Here is a 19030-nt window from a genome sequence, read left to right on the forward strand (position 1 = left end):
CAGAAATGGTTACAAGAAAATAAAGTTAAAATGCAACTGGTGCCTAACTTAACAAACTATGTTAAATTCAAAGCAAAGTTTTCTCACCACAGGCAGACAGCAAGTCACAGTCTATAGGGGAAACTCTGCTCTCTGGGTAGGGCCGAACCAAGGGGTGAAAGTAAGGCGGTACGGGCTGGTACGACTTACCAGTAAGAAGTGGCTGCCTGTACCGGCCCATACTACTGACGTTAAAGTGCTGCCATAGCACTTTAACGTCACTGCTCTTTTTGCGCCCCCCTTTGGTGGCCCTGCCAAGTCCCTACTGGCAGGGCCACCGACAGGGAGGGTGCAAAAGGGGCAGTGACGTTACCGCTTTAAGCAGGATCCTTTAAAGCGCTGCTGTGGCAAAAGGACTGTGCATAAAGCAATGCCACGGCAGCGTTTTAAAGTCCCTGCCCCTTTTAATCGCCGCTGGAGCCCCAGGCGGCCTGGCTGAGGGACACTGACACCCAGCCCCACCCCTTCTGCCCAAGGCCCTGACCCTTCCAGGGGGTGGAGTGGGGGGGGGGGCAACTGCCCCCCCCCCAATACCGGTAAGAGAGAAATTTTACTTTCACCCCTGGCCTAGCCACAAACAGTCTTTAGCCCGCAGCCATCTGGCTGGGACAGACAGCAACAAAACAGTCTGGGGGCAGAGCCACAAACAGTCTTTAGCCTGCAGCTGTCTGGCTGGGGCAAACAGGAATTAACAGTCTGTAAGGGAGCTCTGGGCACGGCAGAGCAGTCTGTGGCTCCACAGCCTTCTGGCTGGGGTGAGCCCACAACAAAGCCCACGCCTTCTGGCCAAAAAGAGGGGGTTTGGCTGCCACCTCTGGGGTGGGGTCAGTGGTAGGAAAACCCAGTCCCACCCTACTCCACCTGGTCCCAGCCCAGGGCCCTTATAGTGGCAATCCTCCCGAAACATGCTGACTCACTCTCAAGCAGCAGAACCGGACTAAAGTCTGGTTCCCCTGGACTACTTCCTACCACAGTTTGGGCGTAGGGCTCCATAGTCCAAAGGTCCTGTGTCCTCTGCCTCTTGTCTGCAGCAGCAGTCAAAAAGTGAACCAAATGTTGGGAATCATTAAGAAAGGGATAGATAATAAGACAGAAAATTTCATATTGCCTCTATATAAATCCATGGTATGCCTGCGTCTTGAATACTGCATGCTGATGTGGTCGTCCCATCTCAAAAAAGATATATTGGACTTGGAAACGGTTCAGAAAAGGGCAACAAAAATTATTAAGGGTATGGAACAGCTGCCGTATGAGGAGAGATTAATAAGACTGGGACTTTTCATCTTGGAAAGGAGATGACTGAGGGGGGATATGATAGTGTGGAGAAAGTAAATAAGGAAGTATTATTTAATCCTCCTCATAACACGAGAACTAGGGGCCACCAAATGAAATTAATAGGCAGCAGGTTTAAAACAAACAAAAGAAAGTATTTTTTCACAAAATGCACAGTCAACCTGTGGAACTCCTTGCCAGAGGATGTTGTGAAGGCCAAGGCTATAACATCGTTCAAAAAAGAACTAGATAAATTCATGGAGGATAAGTCCATCAGTGGCTATAGCCAGGATGGGCAGGGATGGTGTCCCTGGCCTCTGTTTGCCAGAAGCTGGGAATGGGCGACAGGGGATGGATTACTTGTTCTGTTCATTCCTTCTGGGGCACCTGGCATTGGCCACTGTTGGAAGACAGGCTACTGGGCTAGATGGATCTTTGGTCTTACCCAGTATGGCCGTTCTTATGTCTTCTTGGCCGCTGGCAGTCCCCACAGCTCCTCGGGGCATTCATCTGACAGTTCCTTGGGATACTCATCCATCTCCTCCAACTGCAGGACGTGGCTCCACTTGAGGGCTATTCCGGGATCCTGCAGAGATGTCTATGCCCGGGAAGAGATGTCTGCTTCTTCTCATGGTCCAACCCCAACTGAGCTCCAGGGCTCTGCTTTTATATTTCCTGTCCTGCCCTGGAACTTTCGATGCCAGGAGTGGGGAGGTTTTAGGTCTGCCCACCAGGGGGAGTGTAGTGGTTCCTGGCTCTCTAGTTTGGAGAGAGGCTGCTCCACCTCACTACATCCCCCCTTCATGGAGTTACGGGCTACCCTGTGCTTGGTCTTCCTTTTGCTTCTAATGTATTTGTGTAGTGTTTTCTTGTTACTCTTTATGTCTCTAGCTCATTTAATCTCATTTTGTGCCTTGGTCTTTCTAATTTTGTCCCTAAATGCTTGTGTTTTATTGTTTATATTCGTCCTCTGTAATTTGACTGAGTTTCCGCTTTTTGTAGGGCTATTTTTTGAGTTTCAGATCATTGAAGACCTCCAGGTTAAGTCAGCGTGGTTTCTTGCCATGCTTTCCATCTTTCCTACGCAGTGGGATAGTTTGCTCTTGTGGCCTTAATAATGTCCCTGAAATACTGACAACTCTCTTGAACTGTGTTTCCCATTAAACTTACCTCCCATGGGATCTTACCAACTCCCTGAGTTTGCTAAAGTCTGCCTCCTTGAAAACCATTATCTTTATTGTGCTGTTTTCTCTCCTACCATTCCTTAGAATCATGAACTCTATTATTTCATGATCACTTTTACCCAAGACAGGCATTGGATCCGTCAATAATATGTATTTCATGGCAAGGAAAGATTGATAAGCGAGTCTAAAATAGTCAAAATCATGCTAACTCTGGACAGCTGGGGCCTGATCTATACTACAGAGTTAAGTCGACGTAAGCTGCCTTAGGTCAACCAAACTCTGTAAGCGTCTACACTAAAATGAAGCTCCCACCGATGTAACTCGCCCACTACACTGAGTTAATAACTGCACCTATGCGAGAGGCATAGTGCTTAGGTCAATGTAGTTACGTCAGTGCAGTATCAGTGTAGACACTGCGTTGCTTACATTGACTGTTCCTGCCTTTCAAAAGCCATCCCACAGTGCCCTACACCGATAGTTAAATTGGTGTGAGCACTCCTGGTGAGGATGCACACTGCCAACCCAAGGAAGGTAGTGTGGACAGGCAAAAGAGATTTAATTACTGTGGTGGCTGTATGTCAACGTAACTTAAGTCAATTTAATTGTGTAATGTAGGCTTGCCCTACTATAGAAACTCGATACATCCAGCATGAAGGTGTGTTCTCACGTCTGTAGCCAAGAACAGTGGATCTTTATCTCAAAAGGCAATCCCCTTGACTGGTGAGGAGTGTGGGAGGGAGGTGGAGATCAGGAATGATCTGTGAAATTATGGACTTGGAGACAGGAGGATGTGGGAGGGAAGCTCTTAGGTGATATGTTCTTGTATGGGGGGTGAAAAGATACTCATTTGCCTCCAGACAGTACTCTTGATTAAACACTCCTTTGTGGAAATATTGAGGTGACCTCACTCTGATGTGATGATAAATTCTAACACCTAGGAATTGATAAACCGTTTGGGTGAGGGATAGAGTGGGAGTTCTCTGAGCTGCAGGGAGAAGCAGTCAGGTGCTTCCAGGAAGTGGTCAGAGAGGTATTTGTTTGCTGGGGATGAACATTTTTCTTTTTTCGTTTAATAAGAAAGCCTACCTCACTGGGCTTTGCAAAATATTCAGATGCCATGTGTAATGAAAACCATTCATTTTGTTTTACTGACATTTTTTTCTTTTTAATAAACATGTTTTTAAGAAGAGTGCCATTGTTTGGTAACTTTTGTGCAGACTTCCCCCAAAAGGAGAGCTTATAGACCAAGGAGGAGACATGAGATGGCAGGGGTGAGGGTGACAATCAGATTGATCTGTATTTCTCCAATTAAGCAACATTGTGAATTATTCAGATGAACAAATATTTACTCTAGTAATCAAATATAGATGACAAAAGTTCATTTAAAAACAAAAATCTTTCTTTCCACATAAAGATTTTGCTAGCCATTCAAGTTCACATCCAGAAGTGAAATAATTGTTGCTAACAATGATTTTTAAGGCCCAAAAAGCACATGACTTGCTCATAAGATGCAAGAGGCTTCATTTTGTTTGTTGGTTCTTCTGTGAGTTCTAGTGATCAATCATTACTACACCACTTCTGTTTCTCTCTTTCTAAAGCTGTCCATCATGGTTCTAACTGGGTTGGATTCGTTCGCTAGGTCTTTCATGGTTTTATTTTTCACACAGCAGCAACAGTCAAGCAACTCGTAAAGGAAAGCCAACGCCACCAGAGAAACTACAGTAAAGATAAATATAACCAGAATAATAAAGCAGGCAGTGTTCCAGTTATCATGGAAAGGGTAAATCTTTTGCACTTGAAAACCAAGGTATTGGTAAAGGGACGTAGTCTCGTTCCAGTAACTGGTGTTGAAGGTTGCCATGCTTGGAGAGTCCTCTTATTGTGCTCACTGCAGCAGATCTATAGGTTAAAACAAACAGAGAAACAAAGGTGACGTTTTTAACTTCTAAAATGTCAGTTTTTTCTTTTACCAACTAAGTTGGAACTTGAATTATTTTCCCTAGTTGGAAGAGTTTACTTTCAGAATGACAGCTAATTTCCTGTGGCAAGCAGTGAATAGTTTCTGAACTGGGGAGCTTTGGACATATACATACTCTTTGAAGTGAAGCTGCATTAATCTGGCTCTTTATTTTGCTTTGAGTCAAAAATATATTGGCTCAAAATGCACAGCTTGACTGTGTGATGACTTTTTGAAATATATTTTATTGCAAAACTAATACATTGCAACATGTATCAATAAAGTTAAGGAGCATCTCTCACTTATTCCAAAGATAATGCAAAGAAGCAATCTTACAGAGATTATTTCCATCTGCATGGGATGATTTTAGAAACATGGTCTATTTGTTACTCTTAAATGTTTTAGTTTTTTAATGGTTTGAAAACCCTCTCTGCACATGTGACATTTCTAGCAAAACAAGGGACCCATGTGCTGTTACTGGATGTGTGGATCCTAATGACTGGAATGATTAACATTTGGCATTCTTCTACTTCTTCCTTTGTTTACAGTTCCATTTATCAGAATGGTCTGGGAGCCATCTGATTCCTTTGGGTAACTGCACGTTTGGATAAATGGAGGTGCTATGTTAAGCTGCAGGATTTCTGGGTAGGATGAGGAAAGGAGGGAGGCAGAGAGGAGGGTGGAAGAGAGAGAAAGAGGGAGAGGGGCAGTAGTTGCAGGAGACAGGAGCCTTGTTAGTGCTGCTTTAGTGCTTCCCAGCACCCTCAGCTGGCCGTTCCCCTTGGTATTTGTATTGGTGCCTGCAGAGCCCAGGGCTGTCGGCGCTGGGAAGCATTCAAGCAGCACCTCTCCCGTCTTCTTTCCTCCCCCTTTTCTCTCCTCCACCCACCTCTTTGCCTCCCTTCATTTCCCTCCCTCCTTTCCTCATACTGTTCGGAAATCCTTCTACATCACAGTTCCCACAGCCTTAATGTTAGTTAATCAGTTGGTATGTAACCAACAGGGCTACGTGGGGGACACAGTTTCCTTTTGGATAACTAGGCTGTCTGGATCATTTGAAATTGGTTAAGTGGAATTACAGTACATTTAGAAATTGTAACTGTCTTGGAGAATGAGTTTCCAGAAACCAGCTGCTCTCCTGGTTTATAATACAATTTCCTTATCTCATCTGTAAGCGCTGTTATCGTCTTTCGGTTAACTTGCAAGCTTCCTAACACATTAAGGACCAAATTCTCATAGTGTTCAGCACCCAGGAGCTCAGTGGCACTGTGACCATGTGTGTTAGGTTACAACGCCTGGAATGTGGAGCTAGGCCTGGCACTGCAGGACTGTAGCTGCTCCCACCAGGTGGGTGCGTGGTGGGCTCACTCTCCACCCTATCACCAATGACCCATCACGTCCTTTCCCCCAGGTGCAAAACCTGGCCCTGCGATTGCTTGGCATTGGTCTAACTGCTTTCGTTGGTTTAGAGAGGCAGCAGGATTTGGATATGTGAACTTCTGGAACTGAGCCTAGAGCAACATTGTATTGAAGGACTGACTGCCGACTGAATTAAAATGGGAAAGGGAGCCCCTTGAGGCTTGGTGTTTTCTTAAAATGGGGGGCTACCTCTTCCAGCACCTCTGAGGGTAGAATGGGAGCGGGCTCAGTTGAGAGAGATGATGCGATGGGGCAGGGAGAGGAGGAGAGAGATTAAAGCACAGTTTTTACTCTGCTCTCATCTCTCACCTTAGAATATGAAAGACAAATGTACTTGTCTTAAGTCCTACATGCAGAGGAGCAGGCTAAGGGCTGCTTTAGATATCTTTAAGATGAATTGAAATATATGTATTTTAAATACCCAAAAAAACTATTTAAAAACTTCAGTTATTAACATGATATGCTACCTTTACAGTTCAACAAATATTTGTAAAAGTGAGTTGAAAAGTTCTGGTTCTGCTCATGCACAAGTTAATTATATCAATCACTTCTAGAGTAGGGAAGAATGTGCATTTTTCCTTTTTAAAAAGAGCATTTATTACCTTTAACTCTGAATTTCCTGGCTTCTGAACAGTTTTAAACATCAGTCTTAATTTGCATAGTATAGAGGACCGGGAGTGACTCCATAGTTAAAGGCTTGTCTACACAGGGACATCCAGGAAAATTAATCTGAATTAACTAGAGGTATGAATTTGAAGTGGATTAGTTAAACTGCATTAAACCCTCGAGCGAACACCCTCATTCAAAATTAAAGTGGCTTTAATTCTCTTTAAACTAATACGCACAACGGCGCCAAATTAAAATCTCACAGGCAACCTTCATTCTGGTATTTTATAACTCTTGAGAGCATGACTGCAGCCTTAAAGTTTTCTTAGTTTATATTTTTGTATGTAAATTAATACGTAAATGTTGCTCCACGAACTTGGTACAGGAAGACTGAAGGTTAGGTAAGAAAGGCTAGAAGTCTCTTGCATGTTATACTCATGCAGGAGGGGTATGATGTAACATTAATTAAAATCAGAGCTATATAGCTAATTAATGAAAGATGCTCAGTTTGTAAAAAATGTATGTTTTATACTGTGTATAATTACACTGGACATGAGGCAACTTTGTTCACTTAAAAGTTGAAATTCCTTACAAAAATCTTAAAGTGAATTTTGTGTTGTAGATAAAACAATGAATAAAGGCGTAGGCTATTAAGAAGTCTATCTGGTTACCTTTTATTTAACTTAATCAAAATGCAACACGACCAGAAAATACTAATTGTAAAGAAAGCATCAATGTTTTGTTTACAAAGTTGAAAACCAAAATATATGGATAATTGAAAGGAAAAATGATAAAGCCCAAATTTCATATTGCTACCTATTTTAAACAGTTTGTCTATGAATTTACCAATAATAAAATTGGGCCATTTTTAACATAAAACAGGAAACAGCCAGGATGCAGTTAACTTAGCTTAAGTTGTATTACATTTCATTGCTGTTGCTTATATACTGTTCATCATGTTGTTTGTGTGCTTCTGTTTGGCTGAATAAAAACCAAAATGAAATTGTGGCATTGATGAGGCCCTATCTCAGAGCTTGCCTGTCAGGATGAGTGCATCCACAGAAAATTAGTTTTGGGAACTGTGGTAATTTATTGAATTCCTTTTTAAACTCATAGCTAAGGATAAAGAAATGGAATATATACAAGTATGAATAAAGGTTTTAATGTGGGAATTTGCTGTTGCCTTTTTATAATTGAAATAATTATTTAGATGAAGATTTCTTTGGAAAATTATTTTAAAGAAAACTTAGGTAAAATAAGCCTTCAAAATGCTGTTTCATCTTTCCTTTTTTATTTTCTTTTTTTGGAGGGTGGGTGGCGTGGACAATAAATTTCAGTGGTAATTTTAGCTAATGATGCCAGATTGGGATCCACAGAGGCTGAAGAGCACTATTCACAGAATGCCTCTCATAGCATCCTCAAAAGGCCAATCCTGCATCGCGACCAGTGCCCCAGCTCCCACTGAAGTTGGGGGGTGTGCCTTGCAGAATCAGGCCCAGTGTATTGGAACTTTGATTGAGGGGTTATATTTAAATTGGGATTGAGGAAATATTGCATTTCCTCTCCTCATTTTATCCCCTCTCCTCTCCTTTCCTTCCTTTGCTCTTTCTTTCACTTATTGTTGAAATTCTCCTATGGGATAATCCTGCACAGGAAGACTGTATCACTGTAACTCAGCTGTCCCTAGTACTTTCCAAACATCAATGTGAAATGAATGCACTACTTGTCAGTTTCACTCTGTTGCTTATGGAGTCATTCCAGGAAGCATAGTATCCTCTGTGATGAGGCAAATGTCTCTTCTCCTAGTCCTCCCACAAGCTAGAAGGTGCCCTTAGTAGAAGTAGAGCACAAGAGGAGGGAAATGAGTGGCTTGACAGTTGAGGGACAGAACCCCCCTCTGCTCTGAAGTATGGAAGTGGTACAGACTCATTCTCTAATATCCTTTAATAGGTCTGTTTTGTTGTAGTCTGTAAAGGAAACCTGGGTGTGGGATTCAGTCTCACAGTATGTACATTTTTGGGTAAGCAGTGCCCAGGGGTTTAAGGTTCTGTTATTTTAACAACTTTCATATTTTTAGTTTGAGAGAATGGAGGAAACAGCATGTAGTCTGTCAACTGGGAGATTAAAATAAGCTATAATTTAAGGTCCTACTTCTTTCGCAATATTGCATATTCCACAATATTAGGCTTCTACCGCAATTTTGTTTTAAATAAGCTTCCTTTGTACAATTTTGCATACATTTTGAGGTTTGCAACACACACTCCCCCTCCCACCTCCCCCTTAGTATATTAAATGATCTTGAAGAGTTCAGAGCTGTAACTGGGGGGGTGTGTGTGTGTAAGTGAGGCAGCCGCCCAGGGTGCAAAGCTGTGGGGGAAGAGGGGCAGAAAAATTGGAGGGAGGGAAACGGTAGGGGGTAGAGCTGGTAGGGGGTAAGGGGCATGGGACTGCTACCCTCACTTCTGCACTGCTGCTGGCGGTGGCGCGGCCTTCAGAGCTGGGCGGCCCGAGAGCAATGGCTGCTGACGGGGTCCCAGCTCTGACGGCAGCACCGCCACCAGCAACAGCACAGAAGTGAGGCTGACAATACCATGCTTGCTGCCAGGCTGTACCCTCGATGCTTTTTTACTCATTTTTCTGCCCCATTTTTCCAGGCCTAACCTCCCCAGCTTTGTGCCATGGGCAGCTGCCCCACCCTCCCCACCCTGGTTACGGCCTTGTAGTTGCACCAAATTGTCTGGTTATAAAATATATATATAAAAATAGAAGCTGAGTTGTGGACAAGACATGGAGAATTGTGGAAAAATAATAATTGCAGTGATTTGGAAAAGCCACAACAGACTTGTTTGTTTAAGAAAAATTTGCTGGAACAATATAAATGCTCAACTATTATGCTATGCCTGTGATTTTTATGTGTGTGTGTATATATATATCTATCTCACAGGCATAGCATAATAGTTGAGTGTTTATATTGTTCCAGAAAATTTTTCTTAAACAAATAGGTCTGCTGTGGCTTTTCCAAATTACTGCAATTAATAAAGGTCATTATTATTTTTCCACAATTCTCCATGTCTTGTCCACAACTCAGCTGCTATTATCTGAAGATCATCCCATGATTTGGGTAGTGTCTTAGCTATAATTGATTTTTAAACTCTAATAACGTGAGTTGTAAGACAATATTTTTAACCCCTTTGATATCTGATAGCTAGTGATTTAGTTATATGATATGCCAATTGATGTTTTGAAGATAGTGCTTAGCACTTCTTAAATCAGGGGTGGGCAAACTTTTTGGCCTGAGAGCCACATCTGGGTATGGAAATTGTATGGCTGGCCATGAATGCTCACGAAATTGGGGGTTGGGGAGGGGGAAGGGATCTGGCTGGTGGTGCGGGCTCTGGGGTGGGGCCAGAAATGAGGAGTTCAGGAGAGGGCTGGGGCAGGAGTACCAGTGCAGGGGGGTGAGGGCTCTGGCTGGGGGTGCGGGCTCTGGGGTGCAGGAGGGTGGGCCCAAGGGGTTTGGAGGGTGGGAGGGGGATCAGGATTGGGGCGCGGGAGGTGGTCTGGGTGGTGCTTACCTCAAGCAGCTCCCGGAAGCAATGGCATGTCCCCCATCTGGCTCCTATGCGGAGGCATGGCCAGGCAGCTCTGTGAGCTTCCCCATCTGCAGGTGCTGCCCCTGAAGCTCCCATTGGCCCCGTTTGCTGGCCAATGGGGACTGCAGGGGCGGCGCTTGGGGCGGAGGCAGCATGCAGAGCCCCCTGGCTGCCCATACATGTAGGAGCTGGAGAGGGGATGTGCTGCTGCTTCCGGGAGCTGTGCAGAGCAAGCCTCCAATCCCGCTCCCCGTCAGGAATTCGAGGGCCGGATTAAAATGTCTGAAGGGCCATATGCAGCCCCTGGGCCTTAGTTTGCCCACCCCTGTGTTAAATGGTGGCTAGGAAAATTAACTTCCTCCATTGAAGAGAGAATTTCAGATAATTCTATTTTATAAACCAAGTTGGGGCAGGGGTCCAGTTACTAGCTGTAGGCTGATTTTGATAATATTCTAGAAGTGTTGGCTCTCTACTAGTGACTGTAATCCCCCAGACTTGACTAAAGCCAAGACAGCTGTTGAGTCATCTACCAAAACTGTTGTAATTGTGAAATACAAGACTAAAGATTTCATTGCTAATCCATCAAAATTAACTGCAGCACTGATAAAGTAAGAAAAGGCACATCTTTGAAAACTATCGGAGAAACTCGGGTTCGACACAGTTGCATTTTAATTCTAATTGCAGTAGGAATATTTAAAATTTACACTGAGCCAGTCTGATTAGTATGCATTACAGGTATTGTGCGTGAACAAAATCTAGTAGTGGTTAAATATTTAATGTAGTTCTATAATACGTTTTAATTTAAAAATCATTCTTTGGATGCTGTGATAATGTAAGTTTACTCAGAATTGTATTCAGAGGAGCAGTGGCAAAATGACTCATTTTAATGCAGTGCTGAGGAAGTCTCAAATAAGAAACAACTGACAAACATTTTGGGATAATGGTATCTAGAAATCTCTCATGGATTCTAACCTGTCTGTCTGCATCATGCAGATGGATTAACACTCTTATATTTACTCCAGGAATATTTTAAGTGATAAGGTTGATTTTCGTGCTAGTCTAACAAACCAATTCTTTAGAACACATTTTTAGCCTAGCAGCATACAATTTCATTCTTAAGCAATTTAGTGATTGCTTTATTGTTTATATTTGAAAAATACACCCTCTAACAATTTTGTTTTTTCTTTGTTACAGAATTAGTTTGTTTTTTTTAATAAAAAGATTTGTATTAGCATCTATTTTAAAACAGTCAGAATCAACTAAATGGAACGTGAGGCTGCAAGAAATGAGCTACTAGCTAGTAAACATCAAATACATTTTGTTTACTGCGCATTGGCTTGGGTGTGTTGGGTTTCTTATAAGATGGAGTGGTCATCAATTTGCCATTAATGTACAGATGGTAATAGTGCTTGTCTGATAGTAGCAGATTAAGGATTGTAGCAGAGTAAAATCCTGCTTAACACAAAGAAAATTCACGCTGGCTTTTATAGGAGAAAGGCTTTATATAGACTTCTTTTCTAAGCTAAAGATATATTTTCTTTCAATAATCAATATAAATGTAAGACAATTTTAAAAAATGGTACAGACCTACCTCTTGTCTGAAAAGATGCTGAAAGAGCGCTGGTCTGCTCTATTTTTTTTAGTGCAGGCTATGGCACAGCTAAAATGGAGCTTTGCTACTATTGGCCAGAGCATAATGCTGCTGACAACTTCCTTTATGCTCATTTGCATCAAACCCACTACCTCAGGAGTAAATCATTCATAAATTTAAATTGTTTTGTGTAGGATGATCAACCTGCTCACCCCGTATCTTACTCGTTTACAATGTGATCTTATTAACAGTGAGGTGTGTTAGTGATACAGTGGTTGTTATTGACATGCTTTAGCTTTGAGCTGGAAGACAGTGAGTCAGAGCATGACATTTGAAATGTTAATACCTGCAGATTTCTGTTTCTATTCAGCATTATATTATTTACAGTAAACTGTAAATGTGCCTCAGTCCGGTAGATTAAACAGGTTAATAGGAAACAACATTGCTGCCTTTGATTTAATTCTTGGACAGAGTCATTGCATAATGTGTTTTTTTAACCATAAATTATCAGTTGTGGAGATAGAGGTGCTGTCTAATTTTGTTTTACTGATCTCTTAGGTCTGTAACCATTAAGATTTTTTTCTTGGGTAAATTTCCTTCATAGAGAGGATTTAAAAAAAAAATTTAGTGATACAAAATAAAGGCGACTTGCTTTTGTTTCTTTTTTTTCCAACTTCTCAAATGAAGTTTCGGGAGAGGGTCTATTCTGTTATACCTGGATTTATACTGTATAAGCTCTATGATATAATAAATAATATATAAAACAGTTATTTAATTAGTCGTGTGTGTTACATTTTCTGTTACTTCAGTTTTCTCTTTTGGTCCATGTCCTTCTGCTTAATCTGCAGTGAAGTCATAATCTTGGAGCTATGATATGACAATCTGTTTCTGAATTTTTGAAATAGTATTCATTTTTAGGGTATTATGCTTTTTCTAGACCTTAGCAAAGCTCCTGTTTTCAATGTAAGTCTCTAGAATAATTAGCAAATGGGTCAAGGAAATGATATATGAAAAACAAAAAAAAGTAAACACTTTTTTTTTTAAAACTGACCATTTTGAAAGTTTGTTTCACAATCTTTTTATAAAGTGACTTGCAAATAAAATTAGTACATAACTGGCAGTGTGCCAAATGCTTCCTGCCTCTTCAGAAAGGCCAAGATGGATAGTGTGGGTGTATTAGCAGACTGAGTTTTGAAACTTAATTTACAGTTCCCTTTAAAGGAGCAAGGGCATGCTAAATTTAAATACAGTGAATATAACACATTTTCTCTGAGTCTGCCACTTATGTGATAACCCACTTTCTGAGTCTGCTACCTACTTACTGTGAATGATTGGTCCTTAGCAAAAGTCTCAAATACATTTCCTAGAATACAATAGTGTGTTAGACGGGATCCACAGAATATGTCAATGCTAGTTGTACTCTGTTGTGGTACCTTAAGTAGGGGGTAAAATAAAAAACCTGACCAAGACTTTCAAAATAACTGTTGATTTTGGATGCCTTAACTTTTGGATACCCAACTTGAAACATTGCTTTTCAGTGGGTGGATGCTGAGAACTGGGTTCAGATTGACTTTAATAAGAAAATAAGTTTCCATTTGCTGCTTATGGGAAAATGTGTTTTGCAAATTGTTAATGTGTGCTATGGCTTATAAGAAAGTATCCACCAACAATAGAATTCCCAGTTGGAAACCAAACTCTCAGAAATGGTATTAGAGACACGTAGGCCTTGTCTGTGCTACTAATTTTCCTAATGGCCATTCCTATGCTTCATTTGTGCAATCATCAGTCAAAGCATTGGTGGAAACAGGGCAGCAGCATTTTTAACAGTGTGTTGTCTAACCCTGCTTGGAGCACTTAAAGACTTATTTTTGAGTTTGGGAAGGGCTCTGCTGGAGTGAATTAAGGACTGTTATAAAGCAGTAGGTTACAGATGGAGCTGAGGTGAATCTCCCTTTCTGAAGTGTCCTGTGTTTAGAGAATCGGTTTATTAATTTATATTTTGTCAAACAAAGATTGTGTTAAAAATCACTTAAGGTTGCTTAAGTGCATATACCAGCAACCAGCCGGAAGAAAGACTGGAAATTGCTATTTAAGTTCTCATATACCTGTTGCGACCTATAACTATAAGTTTGCCTTTTCTACATTCTCATCCACACCACAGGTGACTTTTCCTTCCACGCAAAATGTGTAGTGTTTAACTCTAGCCATGTGAAGTGTTTAGAAATGGTTATTGACTAGTTATTTAAAATATTAAATTGGTGAGTGTTAACTTGGAATCTTTATATCAAGATTAGATGGCGTTCTAAAAGATGTGCTATGGTTCAACCTGTTAATATTCAGGAATCACAGGGTGAAATTCTCTGGCCTGTGTTATGCGGGAAGTCAGGTTTGGTTGACATAGTGGTTCTTTCTAGCCTTAAAATCCATGAATTTATGGGATAGTGTGTATGGAGAGACTTTTACTTGATTTTTTTGCATGTGTTGGTTGGATGATGAATTTTTAAGTAGAAATAGTTTTAGTTTGTTTATCTTCTGGGGACTGTGGCAAATGGCTGACGCTATTGTGGTGGGTCCTGCACTTTTTCTTGGTGTGGTGGGTAAGGGTGCTGCCCCTTACCCCTATTCTTGGGTGTTGTGGGCTCCGCTAGTGCCCCAGTGGGGGGGAGAGAGAGGAGCGGGGAAGGGACCCAGATCTGCTCTCCTACTCCGGGTCCCAGCCCCTTCAGCTTTGCGGGCTGCTTACCCTCTCTCCCCTTGGGTAGGGTTTCCCTCAGTCCTTTTTGCCGGTGGGGTCCCTAAGTCCTTTGCTCTGCTTGGGCAGGGTTTCCCTTCCCCTGGTCCTCTGGCTAAAAGCAATACTCCTCCAAACTCTAGTCAGCTCTCCTTCCATCTCTCTGTCTGACTGAAGCAGGGTTTTTTAATTAGGTCTTGGGTGGGGCCTTAATTGGCTCTGGGTGCTCCAATTACCCTGAAGTAACCTTTCCCTAGTCCACAAGGAATAAGGCCGTGGTCATCCTAGGGCTTATATACCTCCCAGCACCCAATAAGACCACTCTGCTGCAGTGGTCCAGGACCTGGGCAACCTGGTGTGGGTGGAGCCCTGCCAAGCTGTGTACTCGGTGTCCGCCTCCGCCCAGGTCAACTGGGTCAAGAGCTCTGGCCTGATGGTCAGAGCGCCCTCCCACCCGCGCTTCAGGCCATTCAGTGGGGCACGGGTCCATTGCTCTATCTCGGCTTTTATCTTTCTGCCACGCATCCTTCTCTGCTGGAGAACTGGCACAATTTGGAGGGCAGGGTGGTTGAGCAGTTGCAGAGGTGGGCAGGACTGCTCCGGTGCCTCTGCCTTCGGGGGAGGGCATTGGTGCTCAATCAGCTAGTCCTGTCCATGCTCTGGCACTGGCTCAACACCCTGTGCCCAGCCCCGGGGTTCCTGGCTTGGCTCCAGAAGCTGGTTCTGGAGTTCGTTTGGCCAGGACTGCACTGGATCTCTGCGTGGTTTCTGCATCTTCCCCTGGAGGAGGGAGGACAGGGCCTGGTGTGCCTGTGCACTCAGGTCCATGTCTTCCGCCTCCAGGCCATGCAGAGACTCCTTTGTGGTGCAGGTAGCTTGGCGTGGAGCACTCTGGTGCACACCTTCTTCCGCTTCCTCTGAGGGCTCCGATATGACCAGCAGCTCTTTTATCTCCATCCAAGAGGTCTTCCGCAAGACCTCTCCGAGCTGCCAGTCTTCTACCAGGACTTCCCTCCTCCGACCAGGTCCGTGGCGGCCACCGAGGGGGCAGATCTCCTTGCAGAGCCCCTGCTACACCATCTTCGTCTTCATGTGCAAGTGGCGAAGTTGCCCTTGGTGCGCCAGAAGTTGGTCCTGTTGGAACTTACCAAGATCGGAGACCTCCTGGACTGCAACCGGGGGGACTGGGTGGATCCCTATGCGCTTGGCTGGCTCTTGGGGCTCTCTGCCTTTGGTACCCCCCGGCACGTACTTCGGGAGGTGGAGGCAGCCTTATTGCCCATTTGTTGGTTTTTCCTCGAGCGGGTCCTGCGAGAGGGTATCGCCCGCCCACCCCTCACCCCAGGCCCTCTGGATCTCTTCATCGGGCCCCTACCCCGTGAGCTCTCTCGGCCCCCATGCCTTTGTACCCCAAGCCGGCTGTGCGATTTGCATCCGGTTCACTTCTGAACCGCGCCACAGGACCATCTCTACACGGTCGTGCTCCACACTCTTCATTTCCCCACCCTCGTGTCCCACCCCGACACCAAGTGGCGGGACCTTCTACCAGCTGCAGAGGGTGAGGGACCGTGGTGGTCCAGCCTGTACTCCATCCTGGTTCCACAGCCCGCCGGGGACATTAATTGGTGGCTCCTTCATGGAGCCGTGAACACAGGTGTGTACCTGGCATGGTTCAACCCTCTTTCCGACACCTGCCCTTTTTGCGGTGTGAGGGAGACCCTGTCGCATGTCTATCTGCAGCGCGCCATGTTGCAGCCCCTTGCGGCTCCTCCGGAACCTCTTGTTGAGGTTCTGGCTACATTTTTCCCCGCACCTGTTTGTTTATGCACACTCCATCTGTGGCCCTATGAAGTCGCGGGACTACCTCGTCAACCTCCTCCTAGCCATGGCCAAAGTGGCCATTTATAACACCAGGGAGAGGAGGCTGGCTGAGGCAAAGACACTTTGCTCCCCACATGGGGTGGGGTGGGGCGCCATGATAGACAAAGAATGTCTGCACCAATGTGTCATCGCAGAGCCATTGAGCTACCCTGAACAGCTATGAAGCAGTTATCCTGAGTAAGGGGAATAACTCTGTTTAATTGCAAAAAGTCAGAATAGGTCTGTGTCCGAGATAAGAATGGGCATGCACATTTGTTTGTGAGCTCCTGGAGTTTGTGGGACCATAGGATGAACCTTGACCACAGAGTTTACATTCTAGAGAGAAATACAGACAAAGAATCCGGGGAAAGGAAGAAATAAAAAGCAAAGCCATGGTGCGGATATGTTCTTCTCTCATCCATCGCTGATGGTGGGTTAGTGTTATCCCCCCTCCCCCCCATGGAATCTGGAGGCAGTCTGGTCTTGTTGTTGGGGTCTCCAGGACTAAGCCCTGTTCTTCAGCTCAGGCCAGCAGATTTTCTGTCTCTGGCGAAGGACCAGGTTGGTGGTGGTTTCTGCCAAACATTTCATTTAATAACTTTAATTTGTATTCATTTTCATAAAGTAGCGACTTATCTTTCCTGCTCCTTTCCTGGATTGAGTATTTGGCAACACGGTAGATTCAACCACCCAGATCTGCCACTGCAGCATCTCTTCCTTGGAGCTCCTCTGGCCATGCTCAGGCATGGCAGAACTGTTCTGCAAACACCAGACTAAATCTAGGTGGTGGTCTCTGTGAGAGACAGCATTTACAGGTTTTAAACAATAACTTCACGGCGGCAGTGGGAGGGCAGGTGTCTTGTAGACCAAGAACCAGGGCCAGAGTTCAGGTGCTTGGTGCACTTGACCTCTACAGCCCGCTAGAATTTAATAAACTCGCAAAGATTAGCTTTTTAAAGCATGCTGTCTCTTCAGACTTCTGCACTGGGAATGAAGACCTCACCTTCACTCCAGTTTACAGTATTTAATCTCTTCTTATTAAGAGTTTGTATTGATAGTTTGAGATTGGTGTTGGTCCAACTTGTTTTTAAAAACCTCCACTGACTGGGATTCCACAATCTCCCTTGGAAGCCTATTCCAGAGTTTAAATTACCCCTGTAGTTAGAAAGTTTTTCCCAATATCTAACCTAAATCTCCTTTGATGCAGATTAGGTCCATTACTGTTTCTCCTACCTGCAGTGGACAAAGAGAATAATTAATCACCTTCCTCTTTATAACAGCCCTTAACATATTTGAAGACTGTTATCAGATTTACCCTTGGTCGCCTTTTCTCAAGACTAAACATGCCCACTTTTTTTTAACCTTTCCACATAGGTCAGGTTTTCTAAACCTTTATCATTTTTGTGGCTCTTCTCTATATTTTCTCCAGTTTATCCCCATCTTTTCCAAAGTGTGGTGCCCCAGAATTGGATGCATTACTCCAGTTGAGGCCTCACCTGTGCCAAGTAGAACGGGACAATCACCTGCCATGTCTGATATGTGACAATCCTGTTAGTGCACTCAAGAATGATTTCGCAACTGCATCATATTGTTGACTCGCATTCAAATTGTGATCCACTAAGTCCTCCAGATCCTTTTCAGCAGTACTACCATCTAGCTAGTTATTACCCGTTTTGTCGGAGTGTATTTGATTTTTCCTTCCTACATGAAGTACTTTGCACTGGTTGTTATTAAGTTTCATCTTGTTGAATTCAGACCAATTCTCCAATTTGTCAGAGTAGTTTTGAATTCTAAACCCTAACCCTAAGCCACTTCTCTCACCTCAGTATCATCCACAAATTTTATAAGTATACTCTCCACTCCAGTAGCCAAGTCATTAATCGTATTATCTCTGTGATTAATTTTTTTCATATTAGCCACTTAGCAGCTGCTTATAGATTCATAGATTCATAGATATTTAGGTCAGAAGGGACCATTATGATCATCTAGTCTGACCTCCTGCACAATGCAGGCCACAGAATTTCACCCACCACACCTAAAAAAGACCTCACACCTATATCTGTGCTATTGAAGTCCTCAAATTGTAGTTTGAAGACCTCAAGGAGCAGAGAATCCTCCAGCAAGTGACCCGTGCCCCATGCTACAGAGGAAGGCGAAAAACCTCCAGGGCCTTCCAATCTGCCCTGGAGGAAAATTCCTTCCCGACCCCAAATATGGCGATCAGCTAAACCCTGAGCATATGGGCAAGATTCATCAGCCAGATACTACAGAAAATTCTTTCCCGGGTAACTTGGATCTTACCCCATCTAAAAACCCATCACAGGCCATTGGGCCTATTTACCATGAATATTTAATTACCAAAACCATGTTATCCCATCATACCATCTCCTCCATAAACTTATCGAGTTTAATCTTAAAGCAAGATAGATCTTTTGCCCCCACTACTTCCCTCGGAAGGCTATTCCAAAACTTCACTCCTCTGATGGTTAGAAACCTTCGTCTAATTTCTAATCTAAATTTCCTAGTGGCCAGTTTATATCCATTTGTTCTTGTGTCCACATTGGTATTGAGTTTAAATAATTCCTCTCCCTCTCTGGTATTTATCCCTCTGATATATTTATAGAGAGCAATCATATCTCCCCTCAACCTTCTTTTAGTTAGGCTAAACAAGCCAAGCTCCCTGAGTCTCCTTTCATAAGACAAATTTTCCATTCCTCGGATCATCCTAGTAGCCCTTCTCTGTACCTGTTCCAGTTTGAATTCATCCTTCTTAAACAT

General features: G+C 43.5%; 2 protein-coding genes across 3 annotated transcripts in view; one reads left to right on the forward strand and one right to left on the reverse strand.

Annotated features, from left to right (window-relative positions):
• Positions 1 to 19030, forward strand: part of GTF2E2 (general transcription factor IIE subunit 2) — a 61921-nt gene that overhangs the window by 13514 nt on the left and 29377 nt on the right. The gene's annotated exons all lie outside the window — the stretch shown is intronic.
• Positions 3880 to 11736, reverse strand: SMIM18 (small integral membrane protein 18). 2 transcript variants are annotated; one of them, XM_084627322.1, is made up of 2 exons: positions 11662 to 11736; positions 3880 to 4394 (listed from the first exon to the last, which is right to left on the reverse strand). In XM_084627322.1, the coding sequence occupies exon 2, from the start codon at positions 4354 to 4356 to the stop codon at positions 4063 to 4065; it is 294 nt and encodes a 97-aa protein (XP_084483448.1). In that variant the 5' UTR covers positions 4357 to 4394; positions 11662 to 11736; the 3' UTR covers positions 3880 to 4062. The 2 variants fall into 2 exon arrangements, with proteins under 2 accessions (XP_084483448.1, XP_084483449.1); XM_084627323.1 differs by having other exon boundaries at positions 11658 to 11726.

Source organism: Lepidochelys olivacea (genome assembly GCF_965140295.1).
Source record: "Lepidochelys olivacea isolate rLepOli2 genome assembly, chromosome: 4".
In the NCBI taxonomy this organism is placed as follows: domain Eukaryota; kingdom Metazoa; phylum Chordata; order Testudines; family Cheloniidae; genus Lepidochelys; species Lepidochelys olivacea.